This window comes from Erythrolamprus reginae, chromosome 3 (assembly GCF_031021105.1).
Source record: "Erythrolamprus reginae isolate rEryReg1 chromosome 3, rEryReg1.hap1, whole genome shotgun sequence".
NCBI classification, from domain to species: Eukaryota; Metazoa; Chordata; class Lepidosauria; order Squamata; family Dipsadidae; genus Erythrolamprus; species Erythrolamprus reginae.
In genome coordinates, this window is record NC_091952.1 from 217,565,910 (window position 1) to 217,593,257 (window position 27,348).

General features: G+C 37.0%; 1 protein-coding gene and 1 long non-coding RNA gene across 2 annotated transcripts in view; one reads left to right on the forward strand and one right to left on the reverse strand.

Annotated features, from left to right (window-relative positions):
• Nucleotides 1-533: 533 nt before the first annotated feature.
• RDH10 (retinol dehydrogenase 10) lies at nucleotides 534-26,605 on the forward strand. The gene is made up of 6 exons (XM_070747941.1): nucleotides 534-2,291; nucleotides 4,145-4,380; nucleotides 19,101-19,199; nucleotides 21,580-21,725; nucleotides 22,852-22,983; nucleotides 25,386-26,605. The coding sequence occupies exons 1-6, from the start codon at nucleotides 2,000-2,002 to the stop codon at nucleotides 25,507-25,509; spliced, it is 1,029 nt and encodes a 342-aa protein (XP_070604042.1). The 5' UTR covers nucleotides 534-1,999; the 3' UTR covers nucleotides 25,510-26,605.
• Nucleotides 758-27,348, reverse strand: part of LOC139165048 (uncharacterized) — a 213,169-nt gene continuing 186,578 nt past the window's right edge. Inside the window, exon 6 of the long non-coding RNA XR_011558734.1 lies at nucleotides 758-2,462. This is a non-coding gene — a long non-coding RNA (uncharacterized lncRNA). The remainder of the gene's footprint in view (nucleotides 2,463-27,348) is intronic.

A 27,348-nucleotide genomic window follows, 5' to 3' on the forward strand; every position in this document is an offset into this window, starting at 1 on the left:
GAGTACAATGGGAAAACTGAATCCGAAGCATGGCAAAGCTTTAAAAAGACGAGAGAAAAGCTAAATGTTTATGTAAAAACTACATTTCTCAGCATTTAAACCCTAGGCGGGCAAGAGAAAAAAAATGGGGTTACAACACACTACGCGAGTAATGTCTACATTGAGACATACAATCAGGTGCATTCTGAAATTACATCATTGACCAGCTAGGAATTTTGGTGCCTGTAGGTCATCTCATTAACTTCAGGCTTCTCGATCCAGCCGAGTGTGGTGTCACAGAGAAATCCTTTCTGAACTTGATCTTTCCCAATGTTTCCTGTCGGCATGCATTATCTCGACCGTAATTTCCATGGGGAACCACTGCTTTGCAGATGACGAGGAAGTTTATGTGAGATAGGAATTAAATCAACTTTAAATGTCCTCCCAATTTGGGACCGCGTTGTGCATCGGCTTGATCAGATCTCCAGTTATTAGGAATGGTGATGGGGTAAAAAAGTTACACATTTATTGACAAATAAAAATACACTTGAATAAAAATAGATAGATGATAGATAGATAGATTGATACATAGATGATAGATAGATAGATGATACATAGATGATAGATAGATAGATAGATATAGACAGACAGTTGACGGAGGTGGTTTCAGGTAGAAAGCAGCGCGCCTCTCTGCTCCATTTTAGACTTTTCTCCACTTGTAAGGAAAAATAAGGAGTTCTACGCAGTAATGTTCTCGATTGAACAGTTTCCGGCAGGGTTAGTCTGTTGCAGGAAAAACAGCAATCTCGAGCTACCTTTAAAACCCCCACACTCCTTTCGTTCTGGAATGAAAATTAACAATTTGATACACATTTATACTATGGTAACTTTTGTTCAAAAATGGCATAAAATTCTCGACGGGTTTACAGAACGCGTTAAACTAGCTGCCGGTTCCTTTTTGTGTACATTGTAAGCGCGGTTCACGGTGCTGTACTCTCCTCAGGTGTCTGTTTGACCGAAATGGGAATCGTTGCCAAAGGACGCGTGCCTTGGGCTTGTTCGAATCCGTGGACGCCGCCCAACAAAAGGGGGTGGGGAGCCGCGAGCTTTTTTTCCTCGGCGGTGGCTAGTAGGGAAAGTTCCGGTCGTGGGGTGGGGGTGTTGTCGTCGCCCAAATTGCGAGGGTGGCGCTATTGGGCGAAAATTTGCGGGGAGAAACGGTTCGGAATACAAAGTGGGCGACGGGGAGGAGGGGCCGGGCTGCGAAGCGCAGACGGAGGGTGTGTGGGGAAGGCTTGGGGGCGGGCTGGCCTTCTCGCGCCGGGGCTATATAGAGCCCCGAGCGGTGCGAACATGCTCACTTAAGCGGGCGCTGCGCGGGGAGCCCTGGCGTGAGGCGCGAGGTAAAGGTCGCAGGTAGGGCTGGAGAGCAAGGAGGCGTGAGAAAGAGTCTTTAAGACTCCTTCGGTATCCTAGCCGAGGCAAGGTGGTCGGCATTACGCGCGCCCTTTTCTGAGGGGAGCCCGACGGTGCGCGAGCGAGTTGAGGCAGGAAGAACTTGTAACTTTGGCTCCCCTACTTTGCCGGCTTCTCGCCGCGTGTAAGGTTCGCCTTCTCCTGCAAGAGAGGCAAGGTGGGCCGTTAGGTAACAGAGCTTGCGTTCGCGACGTAAAAAACCCCCAACAACCGCTGAGTCAGAGGCGGGGAGGAGTTGCGCTCTCCTACAGGTCCGTCCCGGGCAGCCAGGTGTCTTTAGAGTGCGTCCAAAGTGTGTGTGTGTGGGAGAGAGAGAGAAACTCTAGCCTGTCTCTCTGAAGAGTGAGAGCCGCTCAACCGAATTTCTCGGGACAAGGCGCGCGAGAGCAGGGGCTCTTCCCGCACGCTGCTTTTGACTTATCGAGCCGGTGCAAAAGTACTGTGAGGGGGTGGGGGGAACCCGGCTCCCTCGCGCTCTCGCCAGACGGGACTCCCCCGAACCCTCCGAGGCTTCTCCGTCGAAAGGGAGGCTCGGCCGGCAGCCATGAACATCATCCTGGAGTTCTTCGTGGTCACCTTCAAGGTCCTGTGGGCGTTCGTGGTGGCCGCCGCCAAATGGCTCATGCGCCCCAAAGAGAAGAGCGTGGCCGGGCAGGTGTGCCTCATTACCGGCGCCGGCAGCGGGCTGGGCCGGCTCTTCGCTCTGGAATTCGCCCGCCGCCGGGCGCGCTTGGTCCTGTGGGACATCAACACGCAGAGCAACGAGGAGACGGCGGGCATGGTGCGGCACATCTACCGGGAGATCTCGGAAGAAGCCGTGGTGGCGGCTCAGAAAGGTAACTTGAACGGGTTTGGCTGGAGGCGGGTTGGCGGGATCCCTCGGGCGATGAGCACCGGCGCGAAATTCTCCCAGGTGGTCAAGAAAAGTGGACCGTCGGGTATTGCTTCGTTCCAAACGTGGGAAATTGGACTGTGTGGGTATCATTAAATCCTGACGCTGAAGTGCGCTGAAATGAGAAGGAGGAAGAATTAGGATGATTGCCACAGTTGAATCTACACTGCTCAAAAAATAAAGGGAACAATTAAGCAACACAATGTATCTCAGAGTAAATCAAACTTCTATGAAAACAAACTGCCCACTTAGGAAGCAACACTGGTTGACAATACATTTCATTTTTATATCAGCACATTCAACTTTGTACAGAACAAAGTATTCAATGAGAATATTTCATTCATTCAGATCTAGGATGTGTTATTTGAGTGTTTCCTTTATTTTTTTCCAGCTGTGTATTATTCTTGATAGTCCCCAAAGGTACTTTTTCAAGAGGCAACTGGACTTTCTGGGTTTTCTTTGAAGATTCTCATCCAAGAAGTTTCTTCAGCTCCTTACTCTTAGTTTTTATTCCTATTATTGGAATGAAGTTTCCTATTTCACTGAGTTCAATATAAATCTAAATAAACCTTAAGAAGCAATATTGTATCCAAGCTTTCTTTGCTTAGAATAAAAATATTGACTGTTTCTGGCCCAGCGCTAAGGTAGGAATATCCAGATGTTTTGCATGAGACTTTTTGCACAAGTCACTAGGAGGTGCACTGAGTTGTGTTGCTGCTTTGCAGCCCCTCCAGAATGACTTTCTTAAGGTCAGCAGACTTGAAACTGTTGAAAAGTTTTGGGTTTAGGAGTGGAGGGTTAGAGAAGCATTGAAGGGTATCCTTGCAACTATGGCTCTTGGGGAAATATTATCCATTCTTGCCACCTAAGAAGGTTAGGAATTGGGCATTTTGTGTTGTTGTTCAATTGACTCAGGTTGATAACATTATAATATGATGTCTCTTGCATGTTTGTATTTCCTTTTATTTTTTATTGCATTTTAAATGTTTCATGATTATTTGCATCCAGTTATTGCACAATAGTGAAAACTGGTGGTTGTGCAAATTAAATAAATAAGGTTTCATGCCATTCTACTCCATGACTTTGAATGACTAAAAAACATCGGATAAGTAATTTAAAATTTAAGGGTTCAAACCTTACAGAAACATGACAGTGGTGACAACAGAATTTGTTTCTATCATAGTAGGAGCTACGCTGTTTTAAACAGATTGCTACAATTTAAGAATTAGACAGTTGCAATAAAATAAGTAAAAGTGCTTATGTCAAGTGCTTTTCTTGACATAAGGATGTAGGAAGTGGCATAATAATTTTGCACAACGATATAAATAATTTTAAATAATGTTCAACCTATTTGTTAGGAAGTCTTAATAACCAGTAGTACAGTAGCTCTTATTCCCAGGTAAATAACTCAAAAGATTGCAGCCTGCAAAATAAATTAATGATAATCAATAATGCTTGTTTCTGAACAAATATGGAAAAGGTAGGTCTACAGGTCTCTACTGACATTGGAGCTTCTCCACTTCATTTTTTAATCAGTGATGATGCATTCCTTGCCGTGTTACCTTCCATTTGGCATCAGTAGAACACTGCTGAAGATTAGCATTGTAGGGCTTGGTACTTCATTGTTTTGGTATGTAGTTGTCACACTTTATTTTTTGGAACAGGACTAACAAGAATCTTGTCAAACTGGGTAGATTAATAATTGCCTCTTATTTCCTGGTATGGAAACACTAAATATATATTTAATTAAATTCTTATTTGTCCCTCTCCTTTGCTTTTCTGGATTTTTGTAAGCAGCTGGGCATGGTGAAGAGGAAGTGCTACCACCCTACAACTTACAAGTTCATACATTCACTTGTGATGTGAGCAACAGAGAGAATGTATACAAGACTGCTGAGAGAGTCTGCAAGGAGGTTGGTGAAATCTCCGTCCTCGTGAACAATGCTGGTGTTGTTTCTGGCCACCATCTTCTGGAATGTCCTGATGAGCTTATTGAGAGGACCATGATGGTTAATTGCCATGCACATTTCTGGGTAAATATACTTATTTCTAGTGGGATGACTATATGACTTGGTTACAGTAAGCTTTGATATGAAGATGAACAAGGCTATTTACTTATGCTTAGTTCAATTTCATGTTTCCATTTTTGCTTTGTCCTTTCTCTTAAAGTTAAATGATGTTTAAAATTAATAGCATTTTTTTGGCGCATATTGTCACTGCAAGGTGGTTTTACTCTAGACTGTCTTCTATCTTTTTGCTGATCTTTGTACTCAGTGAGTCTGATCCATAGAAATTATATTGCTGTGAAAATAGTAATTACACGTTTGTCAAACCAACATCTCTCCTACAGGTTTCAATAAGGGTTGGGATGTTATAGATCTTCCCGTTCAGACATATTACTAAAGAAATAACATTTACTAGTGAGTTCTGTTAATTCTCCTTTTGAATTATAGCTGGCTCTTTAGCAGTTGAAATATATTTAATGTGTTATGACAATGAAAAAGGCATTTCTTTTTGAACATGCTTTACAGCCTATCTGATTTATCTAGTTGGATTTGGCTACAAGAAACTATTGTCTCAAAAACATGAAGCTTCACCACTCTATGATAATTGCTCAACAGAATAATTCGTTTTTTGAGTAATAGCAGCTGTCTGAAGTCCCAAGCAGAAGTACATTTTAGCCTTGTTTTCAATCAAGGCTGTAAATGTTCTATGCTGTATTCATAATCTGCTCTGTTTGCTACTTTGAATGACTGTGGCTTTCATCATCTGTACTGGCATCCCTAGAGGGGCTTACTTCCCAGGTAAGTCTATAAACAATTGAATCTAAAGAGCACTTGGGTTGTGGAAATGGCTCCTTGGCCCCCTTTGCTTTTTTGGCAGTCTTAAATCCTCTAATGTTGAGAATACTATTTTTAATTTCTGTTACTAACTGTAAACATGTATCATTTCATTAAACATGATTTTTTTTAAATGATTCACACACCATTATACAGTAGTCATCTGCATCCCAGCACCTGTTGATATAGTTTGTAGCTCTTTGCTATTGGGAATCTTAAATACATGCTGAAAATATCTTAGGAGAGAAGAGCAGACAAGCAGTTCATGATCATTTTGTGGTCCTCTTTAGGTCCATACTGTATGCTGTTGATCCGAGAGCCCATTTCAGCACATACCAGTTGTATAATTTAAAGAAATTTAGTATTTTACAAAGGGAAAGAATTAGAAACTGCTAACTTTACAAATTTGATTTAAGAAAAAATATAAAAATGATAAGCATTGTTATTCGTTAAATTCCTGAATTATCTTGTTCCTCATTTTGGCAACTAAATCAATTATTTACGAAATTGCCTGGCTTAAGGAATAATTTCTAAATCCCAAACTAATAGAACATTTAGTTGTAATCCTAATGCATGTAGGATTATTGCAGCAACTTTTATTTATCCCTATTTCTTAGGTTTTCTCTCTGCTCTGGAGCAACAGTGTTTTATTTGAAGCAGACAGACATAATAATACGTTAAAAATGACTTCAGACCTTATTATACAACTTTGCATAGCTTTAGTTAGCAACCACAACTTCTTTAGTTCTATGTACATGATTTCTGTAGTTCAATGAAAATGTCTTTAGGAAGAAATTATTTTCATATGTGGATACTTAGGCGTCTCTTGTTTTCCAATCCAAAGTACCAACAGTACAAAAACAATTAAAACTAAAAGAGTCTGAGCTATCGACATCTGTTATTGATGATCATAAATACACATGTCATTTAGAATAGTACTATAGCAAATATTTATAGCGTGCATGGTGACAACAATTTGTTTTCTACAATCTTGACTTCAATTGCTGATTAAGCTGCAATCTTTCTTCCTAGGAGGTTGGGTGATAGACCTGGTTTCCATTCATCTATATTACCTAGTAGAAAGAGGGATTTGTGCAGATTTCTTCCCTTGCTCTGCACAAGACTACGGAGTCTATGGAGAGGGGCAGCATACAAATCTAATAAATAAATAAATAAATAAAGACCCCCAGAATTACTCTCACAGGAGAGTCACTGGTTTTTCTGTTGATGGAGGGCTTTCTTCCACAAGGAAGGCACAATGGAATACAATCCTTAGTGTAATTTTAAGATGCAGTGCCAATTAATCATAAAGTATTTTATCTAATACAGTATATGGGATTTGTATTTTTTTAAATGATGCTTACAGTTTTTATTTATTTATTTATTTGTTTATTCATTCATTCATTCATTCAATTTTTATGTCGCCCTTCTCCTTACACTCAGGCTGGCTTACAACATGTTAGCAATAGCACTTTTTAACAGAGCCAGCATATTGCCCCCACAATCCGGGTCTTCATTTAGTCTTCATTAGAATGTACCAGTCTTCAAATATTTATAAGCATATAATTATCTCACTGTGTCAAGTGAAAAAAGATTCCAAATCTCCTTTTGGTCAAGTTTGGAATCCATTTATGACTACATTATCTGTTTCTTAAAACTTTATTCTATGCTGGCACAGTGGTTAGAATGTAGGCTGACTCTGCCCACTGTCAGGAGTTCAATTCTGACCAGCTCAAGATTGATTCAGCTTTCTAGGAGCCAGATTATTGGAGGCATTAAGCTGACTCTGTAAACCACTTAAAGAGTGCTATAAAGCACTGTGAAGTGGTATATAAGTGCTATTGCGATTAATTAAAATTAATATTGTTTAAAATGTGATGCTCTGTAGTATGCATTTAATCTGCAAACCAATAAAACAGCTTAATCAATGTATCTCTAGCAAAGGTAAAGGAAGATGAAAAGTATACCTAGTTATTCTGTTGTTGCTTTATTTATTGCTTAGATGACTACCTTAGAATCTGATACATCAAATTTTGTTTTAGCTAATCTACTTTAATCTCATGCTGTGCAAAATCTACATTACATTTTTCAAGGAAACTCAAGGCTATTGGTTGCAATTACTGGTTAGCATACGTTTTCCTACCTCTTCAGCAGATTTAAGCAATTAAAATGTGCTACCAGTTTAAGTGCAGTTTTATATGAAATTATTGGACCGTCTATTATTCATTTTATGTATTTATCATGGTTAAGACTACCTGAGTCATCCTGGATTTACAAACATCCTTCTCAATAACTGTTTTGTTTTCCAGAATTAGTATTGATATGGTATATTTAGCAATACTGTTAAATAAACAATACATTTAAATATAATATTGAAATGAATGGGAAAATTCATATAAGAAAGAAAAGGGGACATGGGCCCTCGTGGCTTTTCTGGTGTGCTAATCTGAGGCTTAATAGACACTTTTACGGCTAAGCTAAAAATAGCTTTGGAGTGCCCCCAATATCAACCCATATTTAGACTGTGTACATTATTTCTTTTCCTTTCCAGAGAAAACTCAGATGATTCCAAAGATTAATTTAAATGGTCTCTATAATGTTCTGTACATATAGAAAAATGTCCTATAGTTTACCAAAGGCACGTATTGAATTCAGTGTTAAATGGTGGCCCTTTGCCCTTTAAAAAGTGCTGAAAGTAGATGTATTTAAGTTGCTTCAGTATATGCTTTTTCACCATCATCAATCTTCATTCCAATTTTTATATATAATAAAATTAGCAAGCTTGTCCGTAGATGCATATCTTTATTGTATGTATAGTTTTTGAGCACTTAATATTGAAACTCCTCATCAAATGCATTATTTGATCTTTGATTAAGCTTGAATTAAACTAAATCAGTTAGCGCTACCAGTATACATCAAATCTAAGACTTGAGGTATGCTTGGTGAATAGAAATGGATAGCCCTGAAAGCTGCGTTTTTAAAAGTTGAAAGAAGTTGAAATCTTTTGATACTCCATTATTGCTTGGATTAGTTTGTGCTAGGTGCTCCAGATTAGCAATAAAGAGTTGGAATGTAAAGCCCAAGTATGATACTGAGATTTAATTATATATTGCACATAAATATGAGGAGTTCATAAGAGGAGTGAATGTTTTCATTGTTAAAATATCTACAAAGTGGAAGGTGACTTTTATGGCTTGCATAGCTTTAACTCATAATTCAAAATATTTTACACCATTGCTCCCTATTTGTAGTTTTGAAAAGCCCCTTTTCTGATTCTTTCCTTTGATCAGTCTCTATTTACAAAGAATTAGATTCAGTTGACCTAACTAGTATTTGTTGATCTCACTCTTGTGATACTACCTTTCAACTCGACAATGGTATACAGATGAAACTATCTTAAGTTAAAAGAAATGAAGCTTTCTATCTCCCTTTTATCTATTGTGGTTGTCTATGGCCCTCCAAACTCTTGAACACGAGTCTTGTTCCCCAGTTTCTTTCTTTGGAGATGCCAGAATTGAATGTATATATTTTCACATATTTACAATATGAAGATAACAGTATCTGTTGGCACCAATTTCTTTATTTTTTCCAGTTTGGAAAGCTTCCTAATGTCATAGCAACTCTAAGCAGCATGCAGTATTAAAAACAGGTTATAACAATTTTGAGATGACAAGGAAAACACAAGGAACATTCTCTTGCACAATGCGCTCGCAAATGGGGCCTAACCCAAGGAACAAGGGGAAAAACCATGTTTCAACAGCCTGTTCCATATCACTAGTAGGGACTTTCTGACTTTTTCTTTTGGAACAGTCTTGTGTTGAAACTTCATCTGTCCTTTATGAGATCTGTATCTGAGGACAATCAGACATACAGAAAGCTCTGAAATTGAAATTAATGAACAGTGCTTTCAAAAAGTGGGACTTCTGTTGGCCATTTGGTGACCCCAAAATGCATTCAGGTAGCAAATCCCAGAATTCCTGCCAATTCTATCTTTGCCTATATCCCCCAAGGTTTTTTTAAACTCTTATTAATTTTCCTCTTATTAACTCTTATTAATTAATTAATTTTCCTCTTATTAACTCTTATTAATTTTCTTCTTATCCATAGGCTTTGTATAAAGTACAGTGATACCTTGTCTTACAAACGCCTCGTCATACAAACTTTCCGAGATACAAACCCAGGGTTTAAGATTTTTTTGCCTCTTCTTACAAACTATTTTCACCTTACAAACCTACCGCTGCCACTGGGCTGCCCCACCTCCGGACTTCTGTTGACAGCGAAGCATCTGTTTTTGTGTTGCTGGGATTCCCCTGAGGCTCCCCTCCATGGGAAACCCCACCTCCGGACTTCCGTGTTTTTGTGATGCTGCAGGGGAATCCCAGCAGGGGAATCCCAGCAGTGCAAAAACGGGTGCTTCTCTGGCAACGGAAGTCCGGAGGTGGGGTTTCCCTGCGAGGGGAGCCTCAGTGAAATCCCAGCAGCGCAAAAACGGATGCTTCGGCTGACAAAAGGGGTGAATTTTGGGCTTGCACGCATTAATCGCTTTTCCATTGATTCCTATGGGAAACATTGTTTCATCTTACAAACTTTTCACCTTAAGAACGTCGTCCCAGAACCAATTAAGTTTGTAAGACAAGGTATCACTGTATTTTTGTTATTGTTTCCAATTTTGCCTTTTACTGTATTTTAAAATATGTCTATTACATTTTTCTGCAATGCTAAATAAGGTATGAATGCTTTTCAGAATTATTCAGAAAACTTAAGAAAAACCTATTGGTGATTACTTGCAATGAAAAGCAGTGTAGAAATTACACAAAATTAACAGCAGAAAGGACAAACACTATGTCCTATTTTTTTTTAAGGAATGAATTTTATTATAGTAGGATATGTGCATATCCTGCTTGTTCCCAGGACCAAATTAAAATGGGAGTGATACACATTACACTAGGAAGTACGCGACATAATACATCTGGGAGCAATATTTTACTTTTGGGGGTGGGGATTGTGAGTAAGAAACTTATTATGTCACTACCTCATTATGTCAAAGATGTAGCATTTTATTGTCACCACTTGGCCTATATATTTAACTTAATCTACTTATTACAACAAAGTCATTTTTGGTCTGGTGTATATTTTCATACACTAATTCAATTTCCATACTGTATTGTTGAACATAATAAGAGTTTTCTTCTGAAAAAAGTAAAGGAAGGTGTGGTAAAAAAAACAACTACTGTATATTGTAGGGGATTTTTTTTCTGTTAATTGAAAAGTAAACTGGCTGTCTTATGCAATTATCAGTTATCTTTAATTGAATTTCTAATGAAAAAAATGGTTCTGGCAACATTGATTTGTAAGCTATAAATTTGCATATTTGTCAGTTTTCCAATTAACATCCGACAGTCCAAACCTTGGCCTTCTGCCAAGTTCCAATTTATTAACAGAGCCATGTTGGTTGCAAACTGTAGTCAACCCGATACTAACCTTTATTGCAGTTCTCCACCCAGGTTAAGATTCATCCCTTGTCCCCACACCCACAAGTTCATCACATGGACCACTTCAGTTCTTTCAATGTACTGTACACGATCCTCCCCTGTACTTCCAGCTAGTGCTGGACAAAAGATGACCTTCAATCTCTGCAAAGAATTTGTTGTGACCAGTATTTTTCCCTCTCATGCAACCAACCCTCCCCAATTCCCACACACAACTAATCTACTTGTGGCAGGCCGAAGTCTCCAACTCAAAATGATGGCTTCGGCCTGACAATATTTATATTTGCTGATGAATCATTTAAAGTGTATTTCTAAGGAAGGCCTAATTAAATATTTTTGTCTGATCTTATTTCTGAGAGAAACCTTGTATGTTCTTGCTTTATTTATAATTTTCTACAGAATTACAGATCCAATGTGGTTTTTCCATCTCTAGTTTGTGGATAAAGATTTTTGCAATAAATGGCCATTGTATGAGAATGAAGCTTACTTAGTTGTTGGCTGGTTGGTCTAGACTCTAGACCAGTGTTTTTCAACCTTTTTTCTTCTGGGGAACCCTTTGGTGTCATCAGATTTCTGGCGGAACCTGTACTGTGTACCAGCACCATTTATGTCCCTTCAAGGCGAGCCCTCAATTTTTTTCGATCTAAAAATGTTCGTAGGCGAGTTGGACTGTTGGAGACTGCTATAGTACATTTCATGCCTGCAATTTTTTCCTCACACACTTCAGAAAGCTAGTCCACTAATCGTGTAATTGTGCGGTTTGCATAGCAAAAAAAGATCACTGATCATGCTAGCTAAATAATTGCTACTGTACTGACGAATCTTACGACCAGAATCGACAGCATCAATTTTCTGCACTGTCGGCTCTGTGGATTCGAATGCAACATCAGGCAATGGCTCAGCAATGTCAGCTTCATCTAACTTTCATTTTTTAATAAATCGGTCCATGTTAGCAGTAAAAATACATTTGGATTTAAACTACAGTGTTCCCTCGATTTTCGCAGGTTCAAACTTCGCGGATAGCCTATACCATGGTTTTACAAAAAATATTAATGAAAAAATACTTCACGGGTTTTTTTTCTATACCACAGTTTTTCCTGCCCGATGACGTCATACATAATCGCTAAACTAATAATTTTTGCGAATAAATAACAAAAAAAAATAATTATTGTTAATAAATAATTATGTTTATAAATATCAGGATCATTAAGTGTCTTATTCAACGGTGAGTACCAGTAATAATGGTGAGTAAATGGTTGTTAAGGGAATAGAAAATTGTAATTTAGAGGTTTAAAGTTAAGGGAAGGCTTGTGATACTGTCCATATCCAAAAATGGTGTATTTACTTCCGCATCTCTACTTCACGGAAATTCGACTTTCGCAGGCGGTCTCGGAACGCATCCCCTGCGGAAATCGAGGGAACACTGTATACCGGTACCTGGAGGCTTAGCAGGCTGAAATGGTCAGCCCGTTCCAGGCTATGATACAGTCCCACTGGAACAAGGCCCTCTTGGCTCTTTGCCACCAGCAGCACTTTCATCCAGCCTTTGCCCAAAGCCCTGCACCAGGAGGCTGAAGCAGACCACAAGTTGGAATTTCTGCCCCCCCCATCGACCTGCACCAAAAGACCCAAAGGGGGAAGACTTTCTGCAGCAACACAAGCGTTCACTGCACGTATCCGGCCCAGGGGCCGTAGTTTGAAGACTCCTGATTTGGTGCAATATAAAAAATTTAGTGCAATATAAAAATGCAAATAATTTTTCTGTGGACCATCAACATTTTCTCACGGACCACCAGTTGGTGACCACTGGTCTAGACAATAGGTTTCGCAGATTTCCTTTCCTAGGGCTATCTCCAACTGAATCTTTCTGAAGCAGAATGTAAAATAACTCTAGGAACTGCCACGGGGATTCCCTTCTCTTGTATTTACGGGAAGTCTCTGGAATGTTTTCCTCCATAAATGGAAACATCTTTTGTCTTTGTGGAAGGACAATTCAGGTTTATAATGTTGATTTATTTTCATTTCAACTTCTAGATTAATATTGTACTTTACAAGCATTGTGCAAAAGTGATGCATCTCATTCTTAGATGTATTGAAGTAAACCCATGGATGTTTTCTGCCTTAGTAGAGCTACAGGTGATTCTCTTCCTTTTGCTGTTCTCCATCTCAGTGAGGCCCCATACTGGAAGACCTCAGAGATATAGCTGGCCCAGTATTCCGCGTCTTCTGGGATCAGCTTATTAAAATTCCAAAAGCAGGAAATGAACACAATAGTGTGCTTAAATTTCTGAACAATGGGTATTTAAGCCGAGGGGGTAAATGGCAAGGTTTACGTTTTTGCATTATTCATTGATTTTTAACCAAATGGCAACAAGCTTTTGGTGCTAATTGAACAGAGGTGAAGAATTTTCACAACTAGAAATTGAATGTGTTAGTAGGTGAGATTTAGGATTTAGGTGCTAGGAAACTTCTGATGTGTAATGAACAAGAAAGACAAAAGGTGACTCCTTTTGCTGGAACTCAGTAGTTTAAAAATAAGCTTTTGATGTTTTCTTTGTTGTTCCTTAGTAAAGTCTCTGCCAACTTTTTTGTTTTCCTTCCTTCAACATCCTGAATTAAAGTGTGTGGGAAATATAAAGAGACGCAGATTGCCAAACCCTTAATTTCTTAACACATTTCCCATTTTGATTTGTTTTCTTAGCTCATTTTCCATTTTGGCTTATTTGTTTTCTTGATGGCACAGTAAGTAACCTGTGTAGATTGATTGATTATGTGTCATTGCAACCACATAAATCTTTCTCAAGAACAAAATGGGTGTGTTAATCAACTTGTAAGGTTTTTAGTCTTTGACTGCAACTCTTAGGAGCTGTTGGAAACCAAAGTTTCTCAGGTACCATTTAAGAGAGTTGTGGAATCAAGAGACTTGTAATATTTTTCTAGGGCCCTGAACTGTTTCATTTGATTTTGTGCTTATTAGTTATTACAATAATAACTATAATAATAATGCAATTATTATATTAGCCTCCCACCCCCAATGGGTTCTAAGTTTGGATTGTCTGCCTGATTTGATATTTATAGCTGTTTTTGTAGTGGTTTTCTGTGCCATCCATAGCCCATTGGGGATGGGAGGCTAATATAAGAATTGCATTGTTATTATAGTTATTACTGTACATTGACAAAAATTTCTATCACATATATGTGGATCCAAGCAGATCAAAACTGCTTGTATCTAAGCAGTTGTGCCAATACATTGTAACATCATAGATTCTTGGGAAGAACTCAATGGGTATGAAGGCCAATACCGTCTGAAAAACTGGCGGATGTTACATTACATTGCTATATTTACAGTTATAATGAAAAAAAAAATACTATATGGTTATACATTTTTATTTAACCTATACTTTTCTTTGTTTTTCCTGAAATTGAAATGAAGATTAGATTGACCAAGGCCAGGTTACTAGATAGGCTAGCAAAGCCTTGCTCTAAAGCTCATGGTTTTTCTAATATGCATTTGTTGTTTTTCCCCCATTTTAATATTTTATATTCTCCAGTATACAGTCAATGGCATAACAATGCTTCAGGGCTATTGACTAACATAAATCCTTGTAGTTGGCTAAAACAATTGTACTGGATATAAACGAAATAACATTTTTGTGATGCTGTTCCCAATACCAGTGTCTTGATATAGAATCATAATTCATTATCACTACTACTATTCTTTGGCTTAATAGCAATAAGATCTGAATTTTCGTGACACACTTTTGTTTTGTTAGACACACAACTTTTTTTGTTAGACACAGCATACAGAATCCCACACTAGAGTTAAAAGCAATTTCTATGTGTGTATCAAGGGAATTCCTTTTATGGCTATAAAAATAGTTGAGCCAGTTCCTTTGCAACTGCATAGAATATGTTTAACAGTTGTTCTTCTAGTTGCTCCATTAAGTACGTACTGGTATTGGTAGGAACCATACAGTTATATCACTTTATATACTAATACTTGGTTTTGGTCCATATGTCATTGGGTTTTTTTATCAGCTGATGCATTTTCCAGTCATAACTACTGGACAGGAACTGGGGCAAACACCATTGTAGAACAAGAAGGATTTACCATATACAGTGTTCCCTCGATTTCCGCGGGGGATGCGTTCTGAGACTGCCCGTGAAAGTCGAATTTCCGCGAAGTAGAGATGCGGAAGTAAATACACCATTTTTGGCTATGGACAATATCACAAGCCATCCCTTAACACTTTAAACCCCTAAATTACCATTTCCCATTCCCTTAACAATCATTTACTCATCATTATTACTGGTACTCACCATTGAATAGTGATCCTGGTATTTATAAACATAATTATTTATTAACAATAATTATTTTTTTTGTTATTTATTTGCAAAAATTATTAGTTTGGCGATGACATATGACATCATCGGATGGAAAAAACCATGGTATAGGAAAAAAACCGTGAAGTATTTTTTAATTAATATTTTTTTAAAAAACTGTGGTATAGGCTATCCGCGAAGTTCGAACCCGCGAAAATCGAGGGAACACTGTACCTTCTTTCTAGTTTCAGATTTAACAAAATGAATACTCTAGACGAGGGATGGGCAATTAATTTTGTCATGGGGCCGCATGAAAAATTGGGATGGTTTTAGAGGGCTGGACTAATATAATTAACTCAGTTCTACCCAATACTGTATATACTATTTATATACAGTATATGCAGCCACTGCGCTGGAGTGTTTGCGTGGTTTCTGTGCTCGGCTGCTCTCGGTAGGAGGTTAGGGTCCCCGGATTCATGATTCATCAGGAAAGCAGAAACTGGAGGAGTCCTGGCAGACGCGGTGAGCTCTTTCATCCTCGCACTGAAGCGGACCCCGACCTCCGCGGGCTGGTCACAGATAGCGGGCGGGCCGGTTACAGACAGTGGGTGGGCCGGATGCGGCCCGCAGGCCGCCCCTTGCCCAGGTCTGCTCTAGACGTTACTAGGAGAAGTGACAACATATTTTGTTTCCATAATATATACTTCAATTTCATAATTTAAATCTGGAGCATGCAAATTCTTGTATACTTGTATTTTAAATAGTGGAAGTAAAATGGAGTGAGAATGAAAAAGCTAAATTTGATTTTATGCCAGTGACATTTAATTAAAATTAAATACAGTTAATACATATTGTCAAACTGTTTTAATACTATCAAATCATGTTCTTAATGTTATTTTCCCTTCTCTTACATTAAAAATTGCAAGTTGATAATGGCTTTGAGTATATAGTTTGCATTTCTAATTAGTATCAGTACCTGCTCTGCAATATGTTTTTAGAATGTTTTCAAGAACTCCAAAGAAAGATGCAAGGTTAATTCTGAAAAAAATAATAATTAATCAATAGAAACAAGAATAGAACAACTTTAATATTTTGTTATACAACAACTGCACATAAAATGCTTTGTGTGATGTTCAGAGCTCAGAATTAATAACTGCAAGCAAAACTCTGATTCAAGGAACATCTGAAAAATGTTAAATCATTTCTGATTGAAAAACAAAATTGTCATAAAAATGAAATTAGACTGATTCAGCAGTTAGTAAAATTATTTAAGCCAAAGATTATTTAGAGAGCAAATTCATATGGCATTATATGGTAATTTAATTTATATCCCAAATGAAAGATCTTGTGGCTTGGCTGACCTGGGGGTTATATCTGTTTTAGATTCTGGCCTGAATTAATGAATTAATTAATGAATTAATTTAATTTAATTGTCAATTTAATTATATTAACTGTAGTTTTAATGTTTTAAATGTTTTTATATTTTTAATGTTTTAATTAACTCGGGAGGGTTAATTTTTAGGGACGGATGAATAGAGTACGAATGGATGGAAAGCATGGTAAGGGGGGGTTTGTTTTATATTGGGGTTTTTTATATTGTCAATTGCTATTTTTAATTAACTTATTGAGGGAAGTCTTAACCTGAATGGCTGGGAATGATTGGATGGAGAATGATTGGGATGAATATTATGATTGGAGGGGTCAGTTTGCCTGGCGATGTAGAGGTAGGAGTGGAGGAGCCTATCTCTGGGGTGGCAGAGGGCCAGAATATCCTGGTCTTGCTGGGGAGAGGCAGATATGGTAGGAGACATGGGGTAGGCCACTCCCGGGGAACAAGAGCTCACTGCTTAAAAGTGATCCCTTGGTCTGGCCCCATGAACTCAACCCAGGGTGCTGGTGACAAGCAAAATCCAGACCCTTGGCTCAGGCTGCTGCTGCTACTTAATGCCACGTTGGTTGTAAATAAAGCTCCCCTCATCTAGGATTTATTCCTGGATGAGGAGGCCGACCTGGCATGTGTGACTGAGACCTGGCTGGGCTCAGAGGGAGGGGTTCCTCTTTCTGAAATGTGCCCAGCCGAGTTTCAGGTATGGCACCAGCCACGGCCCCGGGGAAGGAGAGAGAGGAATGGCTATCATAGCCAAGAAGACCACCAGCCTATGCAGGCTCGCTGATCCTGAGATACCGGTTGTGAGTCCCTCTTTGTGAAGTTGAACCTAGGGATACAGATGGGTTTGTTGCTCACGTATCTGCCTCCCAGCAGCATGTCAACAACCCTGCCTGCACTACTTGAGGAGGTAGCTGGACTGGCGGTAGAATTTCCCAGACTTATTGTCTTGGGGGACTTCAATCTGCCGTCACTTGGCAATTCCTCTGGGTTGGCGCAGGAGTTCATGGCCACCATGGCAACCATGGACCTGACCCAAGTAGTTCAGGGCCCGACTCATGAAGGAGGACACACTTCCGATATGGTATTCCTCTCAGAGCAGTTGAGCAATGATCTGAAACTAAGGGGCTTAGATACCTTGGCTTTGTCGTGGTCAGATCGTTTTCTGCTATGGATGGATTTTAAAGCTCCAATTGTCCCCCACAGGGAGGTGGAACCAATTAGAAGATTCCACCCCAGACACCTGATGAATCCAGAGGGCTTTCAGAGGGCGCTTGGGGTTTTGCTGGATTCGCTTGTACACAGTTCGGCAGAGTCTTGTGCAGCCTGAAATATGGTCCTTTAGTTTTTTAGATGTAATTTTTAATTTTAATCATTTGGATTTCATTATACTGTATATTGTCTTTTTTATATGTTGTAAGCTGCCCCAAATCCTCGGAGAGGGACGGCATATAAATCCAATAAACTTAAACTTAAGTTGGGGAGGACAAGTGGATTCACTTGTGTGTACAATTGATATACGGCAGTCCAAAACTGAACCTTTATTTTGGCTTACATATACAATCAATTTGGCAGAAATGCAATTCTAGCACATTATCTCTTACTGCAACCACATGGCAGCTGCAGTGTGACACCTTATAAATGTTTTACTATTTCAAATGGATTTCTGCATGAGGAAGTTCATAAAACTCCACAGAGGCATATCCAGGTGTTCTGAGGTGAGATTATAAAAGAAACCTTATAGAGGTTTTTTATTATTGTTATTATTGGGTACTTGTATACTGGTAAGGGGGGGATTGGCTAAATGCTGCTCTGAAAGGCTGCAAATAATTATAAATTTTGAAATGCAAGCAATAAGACAATCTTTGGGATAAAAGTTCCTGTGTTGTAATACAACTTTTCACTCATACAGTAATGTGCATTTATGGATATGGCCACTAATATCTAGCAGAAGAGATCTTCTGAAGTTATCTTAGTGGACTATGGCCATTTTAGAGAACGTTCCTCCCTTTGAACTTGCCCTGTGTCTGAAAGGCTGATCCATGGTAAACCTCATTTTAAAGTAATTTTTTTTTTAAAGCAAGGATCTGAAAGCTGTCATCACTATTAACTCAGCACATGTGACAGCCCTTTGATTATGATAGCATTTTTATTTGAACTATAGTAATTATTTTCACATATACCTATCAGAACTTTTTAAGTAGAACTAGATTCTCTTTTATCTATTTAATTTAATGACATAGCATGTTTATCTTTAAATGCATTTTCTTTAAAGGATCCTGTTTATCATGTTTATTCAATATTTGTTGAGCAATCCACAGTTGGATATATTCTCACCTCCCCAGCTGCCAAATCAAATGAACATTATAATTACATATGTGTTAAATATAAGCTTAGTTTTAGGTAAAGTAATCCTGCAGAAGTGTGACTTAATTCAATAACTGAATAATTCAGTAGATGCATATACTATTCTGTGTAATTTTATGTAAGGCACTTTTGTAAATTCATTTTTACTTTTTGCTTCAATAACTTTACTTAAAATATCTTTTATTTCTAGTTTATGTTTTGCTTAAATTTTCATCTTGATCCTGAAATGAAATAAGCAGGTTTCAAATTGTGTGTGTTTGTGTGTGTCTGCTTAAGTTTGACAATTTTGTTTTACCTTTAGGCCGACTCATCAAAGATTAAGGCATTTATTGTGTTCTTCTTTGCAGACCACTAAAGCATTCCTTCCCAAAATGCTGGAACTGAACCACGGACACATTGTCACTGTTGCAAGTTCTCTTGGCCTCTTTAGTACTGCTGGAGTAGAGGTCTGTTCAAATTTCTTAAAGTGTGTTTCTTGCATGTTGAAAGAGTTTGCTTTTATCATCAAATTTGATGTGCAAGGTAATATGTGCAGCACTTGGACAAAACAATTCAACTTTTGAGGAATCCATCAGTCAGGAGTAACTAATTTAGTTTCTTTGGAAAAATAAATCACCAGTGAATTAAAAGCAATAGACATTGCAATGAGACTACCACCAGCTTTTTCATATCTTTTATAGAAAAGTTTGTTATAAAGTTATCATTATGGAAGAAAAATAAGGAGGAAAAAACCAGCCCCTAATTTATGAAATTTCAATATGAGAATTAAATTTAATATATCAAAGTATTATTAGGATATGTTATAAAGCAGCTTTTTACTGACCAAACCAACTCAAAATAATAATAATAATAATAATAATAATAATAATAATAATAATAATAATAATAATAATAATTATATTTATTTATATATTATTATTTATTAGATTTGTATGCTGCCCCTCTCTGAGGACTCGGAGCAGCTCCCAACAATAGATACAATAAAATACAAATCCAATATAAACTATAATAAAAACCCCATTATTATAAAAAACTAAATTCTAAAACAATCATACCAATCTCATATGTTGAGTCAGGAAAGGTAAGGGAAGAAATCAATCCCCCCATACTTGGCGGTATAGATGGGTCTTCAACATCTTACAGAAGGCAAGGAGGGTGGGGACAATTCAAATCTCAGGGGGGAATTGATTCCAGAGGGCCGGGGCCACCACAGAGAAGGCTCTTCCCCTAGATCCCACCAGACGACATTGTTTAGTCAATGGGACCCGGAGAAGGCCGATTCTGTTGAATGGCAGCACATCTCTAGAGGCTTTATCTAATGATGCTAAGAAATGAACCTGGGACATCTGTCACTCAACCATGTGTCATTTGAAGATTCTACATGTTGTAATAGAGCATTCCTGGTTCAATACTTAGAGTTGAAGTGAAAGGATGGATTTGATCAGAATTAATATTTTGGTAGAACTAGAGCCATATTTCCTTCCTCCTTCCTTCCCCTTTTCCTTTGTTCTGTCTTTTCTTCCTTCTTTCCTGAAAAGCAGTTGAATAATTATGGCTTTTGTTTTTAATTGTTCTGTTGATGATTATTGTTTCTAATATAATTAGGGTTACATTTTTTCTGGCTATTGATAGGAGATAGCAGGAAGATGCTAACATAAGGAGATCTGTTAGCAAGTCTATTCATCATGTATTGTCTCTAGCATTACCCGCATATTTCCTCTGCATCTCTTTGTTGCTTAAGGTTCTTAAAACATCTGATCAAAAGGAGGACATTTCTTATTTTAATAGTGAAATCAGCTAGAGTCAGCTGGGAGGAACATTGTGGACACAGCCAGTGGGAGAGTATTCTATCAGGAAGGCTTCAAACTATATTTTTCCTATGGGCATGGTGGTTGGACTCAGTAGCCTAAGTGCAACTCTGTGATTTTATATTTTCCCAGGATATTTGTAAATTCTTCCTTTAACAGAAGCAGGTTTCCAGTATCAGCAATATACACTGCTCAAAAAAATAAAGGGAGCACTTAAACAACACAATATAACTCCAAGTAAATCAAACTTCTGTGAAATCAAACTGTCCACTTAGGAAGCAACACTGATTGACAATCAATTACACATGCTGTTGTGCACATTCAACTTTGTACAGAACAAAGTATTCAGTGATAATATTTCATTCATTCAGATCTAGGATGTGTTGAGAGTTCCCTTTATTTTTGAGCAGTATATTTTCCTTTTTTACTACTGAAGATTGCGTTAAAGACCACAAGCAGTTATTTTAATTAGGCCCGTAAAGAAGGGACAAATTAATAAATGTTAGTGTATTAATCTGAAGTATGTCTAACTTTTGTGTTGTAATCTTCCTTCCTTCCCCTGCACCTTCTTTCTTTCCCAGTACTTCGTTAATGAACACTTCTAAGTTTTAAACTAAACTTTACATATGGATTAAGATTCTGATTTGCCCTGATACTGCTCAGACCTAGCTACTAACGTGAAAAGGTCCAAACCTTCCAATTTCTGGAATCAAAACCATTGAACAAACCTAAGAAAAAAGATGCTGCTTAGTAGCTGTTTGTCCAAATTGCTTGAGATAGCTCTTCTTTCTCTAAAAGAAAACAATGGCTGAATTGAGAAGTGGTTTTTTTTTTTTTTTTTAAATGCTGCTTGAAAGACAGTGAGCTTTTTATTACTTAAATAACATTCTTTGGTGTAGCTTTTTGAAGTTTAATTTTTCATAAAGACATATTTAATAAAAGTAAGATGATCGGTTTAAGTCTGTTTTTTTAAATTTTGTAACTTGTTTCATGCTTGTTTTTTATATTGCCAATTTAGGATTATTGTGCCAGTAAATTTGGAGCTGTGGGGTTTCATGAGTCCCTGAGCCATGAATTAAAGGCAGCTGAAAAAGATGGCATTAAAACAACACTGGTTTGCCCTTATCTTGTAGATACAGGAATGTTCAGAGGCTGCAGAATTAGGTAAGTAGGCAAGGGGTTTTTTTTTATGTACATACAGGTAGTCCTCAACTTACAACAGTTCACTTAGTGACCATTCAAAGTTACAACGGCACTGAAAAAAGGAACTAATGACAATTTTTCATATTTATGCCTTTTGCAGCATCCTCATAGTCACATGATTTACATTTAGATGCTTGAAAACTTTTATGTCGGTTGCAATGTCCTTGGGTCATGTGATCATCTTTGGCGGCCATTCGACAACCTAAGTCAGTGGGAAAATCATATTCATTTAATATTTGTGTTATTAATTTAACAACTGCAGTGATTCACTTAATAAATGTGGCATGAAAAAGTCATAAAATGGGGTAAAATTCATTTAACAAATTTCTCACTTAATAACATAAATTTTGGACACAATTGTGGTTATAATTTGAGGACTACCTGCATATTAAAAATAATACAGCTGTATCAAATACATTATACATAGCATCACTCCACTTGGATTAAAAAAATCTTCATGAACAAAATCATAATAAAATATCTATTATAATAATATTTCCTATATTATGGGAAACATGGTCTAATATCTTTGATCGGATCGGATTCTAAACTGGTAATGTTTAAAACAGTTCATTAGACTCCCAGAACAACCTATTGTTCTGCTGTAATTGTGAGGTAGCATTTTTAGTGTAGCATAAATGCCTCTTACATTAAATACATTGGTTATTATTTATATAATACTGTAGATGTTAAACTTTTTAGATTAAAAAGCATTCTATGTTATAACTCAAAGTTAAGTCTGAAGTTTGTAATCATGTTATGTGACCCTGATTATGGCTCATGTCCTAAACAATTAAAATTCCAGTAAGATTCTAGTTTTATAATTTCCTCTCTAGGTAATTTAATTTGACTTCATTATTGGTATTTGTATTATGCTACTAAGTTCCAACTACAATGTTAGATTTTATGCTATGCGTATTATTTAGTTTTTGAGGGTGCATATATTGTGGGAAAGATGATTTGTACTAAGCAAGGACCTCATCCTATTGAATTAGTAAAACAAACATGCTTGATATTGACTTCTGTATTCGTGTACGTTTTATCTGATATATTTTTAAAATGTGGCTTGTTATTTTTATTTTTTCAGAAAAGAAATAGAGTCATTCCTTCCACCTTTGAAACCAGATTACTGTGTAAAGCAAGCTATGAGAGCTATACTGACAGATCAACCTATGATTTGCACACCTCGTTTGATGTACATGGTTACCTTCATGAAAAGGTTATTATTTAGATATGCTCAGTAAAATGGACATATTTCAGAAATAAATGGGCAGTCAGACTTTAGGATAGAGATCCAGCTTTTACTTCTAATTACCTGATGTATTATTGCTTATCAAAGAAAATGTGATAGCACGGAGAAGCCCATGAATCAATTAATGGGATTGATACAACAAGTTCTGAAACTTGGCATAAGGCAGTGTTCATTCTATAAAGGATAATATTTGCAGCTCAGGATTGAAATGAGAGGTCCTTGTGCTCTCTGACTTTGGCTGTTTTCTTGCAGATGTTTTGTTATCCAAACAAGGTAACATCAGTGCTAGACAAGAAAACAACCAAGTTCAAAGAGCACCAGGGATCGCTCACTGTTCATTCATTCTGTCACTCCTAGTACTGTTTCCTCTTCATTAGCAAAATGAATGACGTGGAAGTCCTTCACTATGTACTATGTGATGTTTTGGGGGTAATGGGAGATAGTGCATGCAGATTCTTTCAGGTGCAAAGCATTTTTTCTACCCCTGAACTACTACAACAGACCATCAGTATGGAGTCATCACTAGGGCAATTGTATTTCTTTTGAAGGAACAGAAAAACAAAGTAGATTTCACAAAAAGGAAAATATCCAACGTTTTTGTTTCTGGAGAATAACAAGGACACATAGTCTGGCCTTACTATCTTAAGAGGCATGAATTCTGCACAAGTTCCATAGAAATAAATGATAAGACTAACTAAACCATTTTCACTTGATTGCTGATCAGCCCTGAAAAGTTTATAGCTTTATTCCATTCATTTATTCGTATATTGTGGTGAACATGTCCAGCACACCTTCCTGTTGATATTGTCCCCACAAAAACCCTGTGAGGTGAACTGGGCTCAGATTCCAAAGATCCAAACTTTGTTATCAATTATAAATGTGAATAGAATGCCAAATGCTAAGATAATGTAATAATGCGGGGGGGGGGGGGGGGGGGGGGGCAGATGGCCAGAAGTGTATTATATACCTTAAAGCAACCTTTCTGAGCTGTGGTATTATTGTTATTTATTAGATTTGTATGCCGCCCCTCTCCGAGGACTCGGAGTGGCTCACAACAAGAAAAAACAATACAATGAATACAAATCCAATATTTAAAAACAGTTTAAAAGCCCTTATAAAAAAGCAATCATGCAAGCCAAACAAACAAGCCATGCATAAACGTCAATAGCTAAGGGGTGTGCTAATTTCCTCATGCCTGGCGACATAGGTGGGTTTTCAAAAGTTTACGAAAGGCAAGGAGAGTGGGGGCAGTCCTGATCTCCGGGGGGAGCAACTTTGGTAACTTTGAACATTCATCAAACAACTGGTTGTAAGCCGAGAATGATCCATAACAATATTGGTTCCCTCCCAAATGTGTTTGGGAGGAATCATAAAAGTGAAATCAAGAAACAGTGCATCTCCTTAATCAAAGTCATCTGGACTGTTACATTCTATGATATTCTCCCTGTTTTGATTTTATGGATTATTTATTTCTTGGAAAACCACCTTCCTTTTCAAGGAACTTCACAAATCTGTATAAAGCCTTACTAAATTCCTCAAGGGCTCATACCATTTCCAATTGTTGAAGTCTCTAGATACAGTGAAAATAGAAACAGTAACACACGAAAACAAAAGCAAAGTACCAAGGAAAGAAAGAATGAGGCATCGCGCAAGTATTTTGAAGTAAAACGAATGCTAGCAAATGTTTCAACGTGAGGCCCTTTTTGAGTATGGAATGCAGCCAAATGGTCCTTCTGGTCTTTTGGCCTTGATCTCTGAGTAGTTTTTAAAGCTAAAAATGAGTAAGACTTAAGAAAGGAAATACATATTGGTTTTAAAGTAGGTAACAGTTTGATGAATTGATATTGCTGATAAAATTACTGTATTATTCTACAGAGGCATTGTCAATAGCTCATTAGTTAAAATAGTTAAATGTGTGTGCAGCCAAGACTAGGCCACCCTGGAAAGCATTCTTTAGTGAAAAATAGCAGATGGGTTTGTGCTTCAGAGGAAGCCCTTTAATTGTCCATAAAACATATTATAGTCTTGTACAGAATAGTTTTATTAACATCCACAGCCTGTAGCTCTTTGGAATAATGTTAGGGTTTGCACTATTAAAGCTTTCGACTCATTATGTTACATTCAAAAAAATTAATAATAATGGATACTTTCATTACTTTAGCCTTAGGAATTATTTGTTCCTGATTTGTTGATTTTGTAGACGAGAAGCAATAATTTTAGAAACTTAAACTTTTATCCTTAGCCTATCATATCTGAGAAAATCTGCTCTAGATACTATTTAAATTTTCTTTGTTGTTGCACTTTTTAAAAGCAAATAAACGTCTTTATCGCTATATTTACAATCCTATTTATCTATTTCCTTGTTTTAGCATCCTACCTTTTGAAGCAGTTGTGTGCATGTACCGGTTTTTGGGAGCAGACAAGTGTATGTATCCTTTCATTGCTCAACGAAAACAGGCCACAAATAACAATGAAGCAAAGAATGAAATATAACATTTTATAAAGGACTGTTATTTGTAACAGAATTATTATCAAATGCTAGAACTGTATTCTGGAGTGCACTTGCATTTAGCAGGAGCAACTGTTAACATTTTATCATGACATTCTCTTGGATCCTATACCTGAATAGTGAACAGGAAAAAAACTTTTTTTTTACATATTGTATGTAGAGTAATCAGAATTCCTGAGAACCACGAGAGGCAAATTTATTAAAAATAGTGATCACCCTTGTTCTTTTGAAACTTTATTAGATGTACAGTAATATGCTATTCTTTTTATAGAGAGAAATTTTGTATTATTTCTTTTGAGATGGTCATGCAGTTGGACAATTCAATTGCTTCATCAATTGTTCATTTTCTTGTGATATTTTCAAGGGTTGTCATTTACATTATGTAATGTAGCAGGGCCAGTGCTTCAAAAGCTCACTCAGTCTGTATGACTACATTTTAATTACTCTTTATTTTTCAATGTTGCAATATTGAACCTAAATATGTCTTCAGTAACAGGAAGTTTGGAATGCTTTCAGAGGGGAAAGTCATAATCCACACCATTTCTTTGTTACTTAGATAAGAATATATGGCTTGCACTTACATTCGACCACTATAAAAGCCAACTTTAATGGAATTGGATGGGCAAAGGATAAACAGCTAAATAGTCTTTCTAGACTAGTGAAATCTGTTTCCCTATCATTGACTACTGTCCCATGTTTTTGCTTAAAATTCAAAAGCAAATTGAGTTAAGAAAAAAAATAAATCATGGTCATCCTGCCAATTGTCACATTAAAGAGTTACATAAACAAAATGTAATATTGTTACATGCAACTTGAACATTAGAAAGACTGTAAAATGTTTTTTTAATTGCATTATAGCGCAGAAAACATTTTTTACCTTTTTTTGTAAGAACAATTTTGTGCCTTGAATTTGGTGAACTGTATTAGTAGAATATTGTAAAGGTGAACTTCTACCTCTATATCTAAATGTATATCATTCATTTGTAAATTTGTTTTAAAAATTGTGACTTTTTTTTTAGAATGTCATGTTAAATACTGACCAACTTTTGTGGTTATTAAAATTATCCACTTGTTCTTTAAGACAAAGCTTGATTGTATTTTTTAAAATTACAATTACAAGGTTTGAGGTACTTTTTTGTACTAATTACGTTCCATTTCAATATGTGTTTTCATATTCTGTTCCTATGGTAGTAACAGTATCAAAACATATATTGATGACTTGGCCTATTTAATCCTGATATTTCCACTATTTCAAGTGACCTTTAGAGGAGCAGTGCATTTGTTTCAGAAGGCATTATTTATGGGAGGATAGCTTTAGTATGCACTGCTGTTCAATTCAATATGAATTCTATTGCATATATATTCTACAAAATTCAGATCAAAGTTTTAAAAACAAGAAGCAGCTGTAGAAGACTACTGAAATTATACACTCTTCCAGAAAAAAGGAATTATTGGACACAATGCTGAATATTTTAAACACTTCTTCTGGCCATTATAAAGTACTATATCCTACTATCCAATAAATAACCAAAATTAGTTAAGACATGTATAGTATGATGGGAATTATTTTTCCCAGCTTTGGTTCGAGTATAGCTTTTAAGCTCCACCTCTGTCACTGGAAGTTTTCTGATAATCTTGTCTGTTTTCACATGATTTTTACACATGATTACAACATGGTTTTTACAGGAATAAAATACTGATTTCCTAATAAAATAATGATATATTAGGATTATTCTGATACGTTTTACTATATATAGCTCAGTTAGTACATGTAGAGGGATTATCTTCTGAACAATCTTCAGTACTTGTTGGTTTAAAAGTAC

What these genes read in the sequence shown, in the direction of transcription:
- RDH10 (XM_070747941.1), top strand. Translation starts at nt 2,000, where the DNA reads ATGAACATCATCCTGGAGTTCTTCGTGGTCACCTTCAAGGTCCTGTGG. An exon ending in TTAGTACTGCTGGAGTAGAG is followed by an intron (nt 19,200 to 21,579) that starts GTCTGTTCAAAT and finishes TTGCCAATTTAG; the next exon opens with GATTATTGTGCCAGTAAATT. An exon ending in TTCAGAGGCTGCAGAATTAG is followed by an intron (nt 21,726 to 22,851) that starts GTAAGTAGGCAA and finishes TTATTTTTTCAG; the next exon opens with AAAAGAAATAGAGTCATTCC.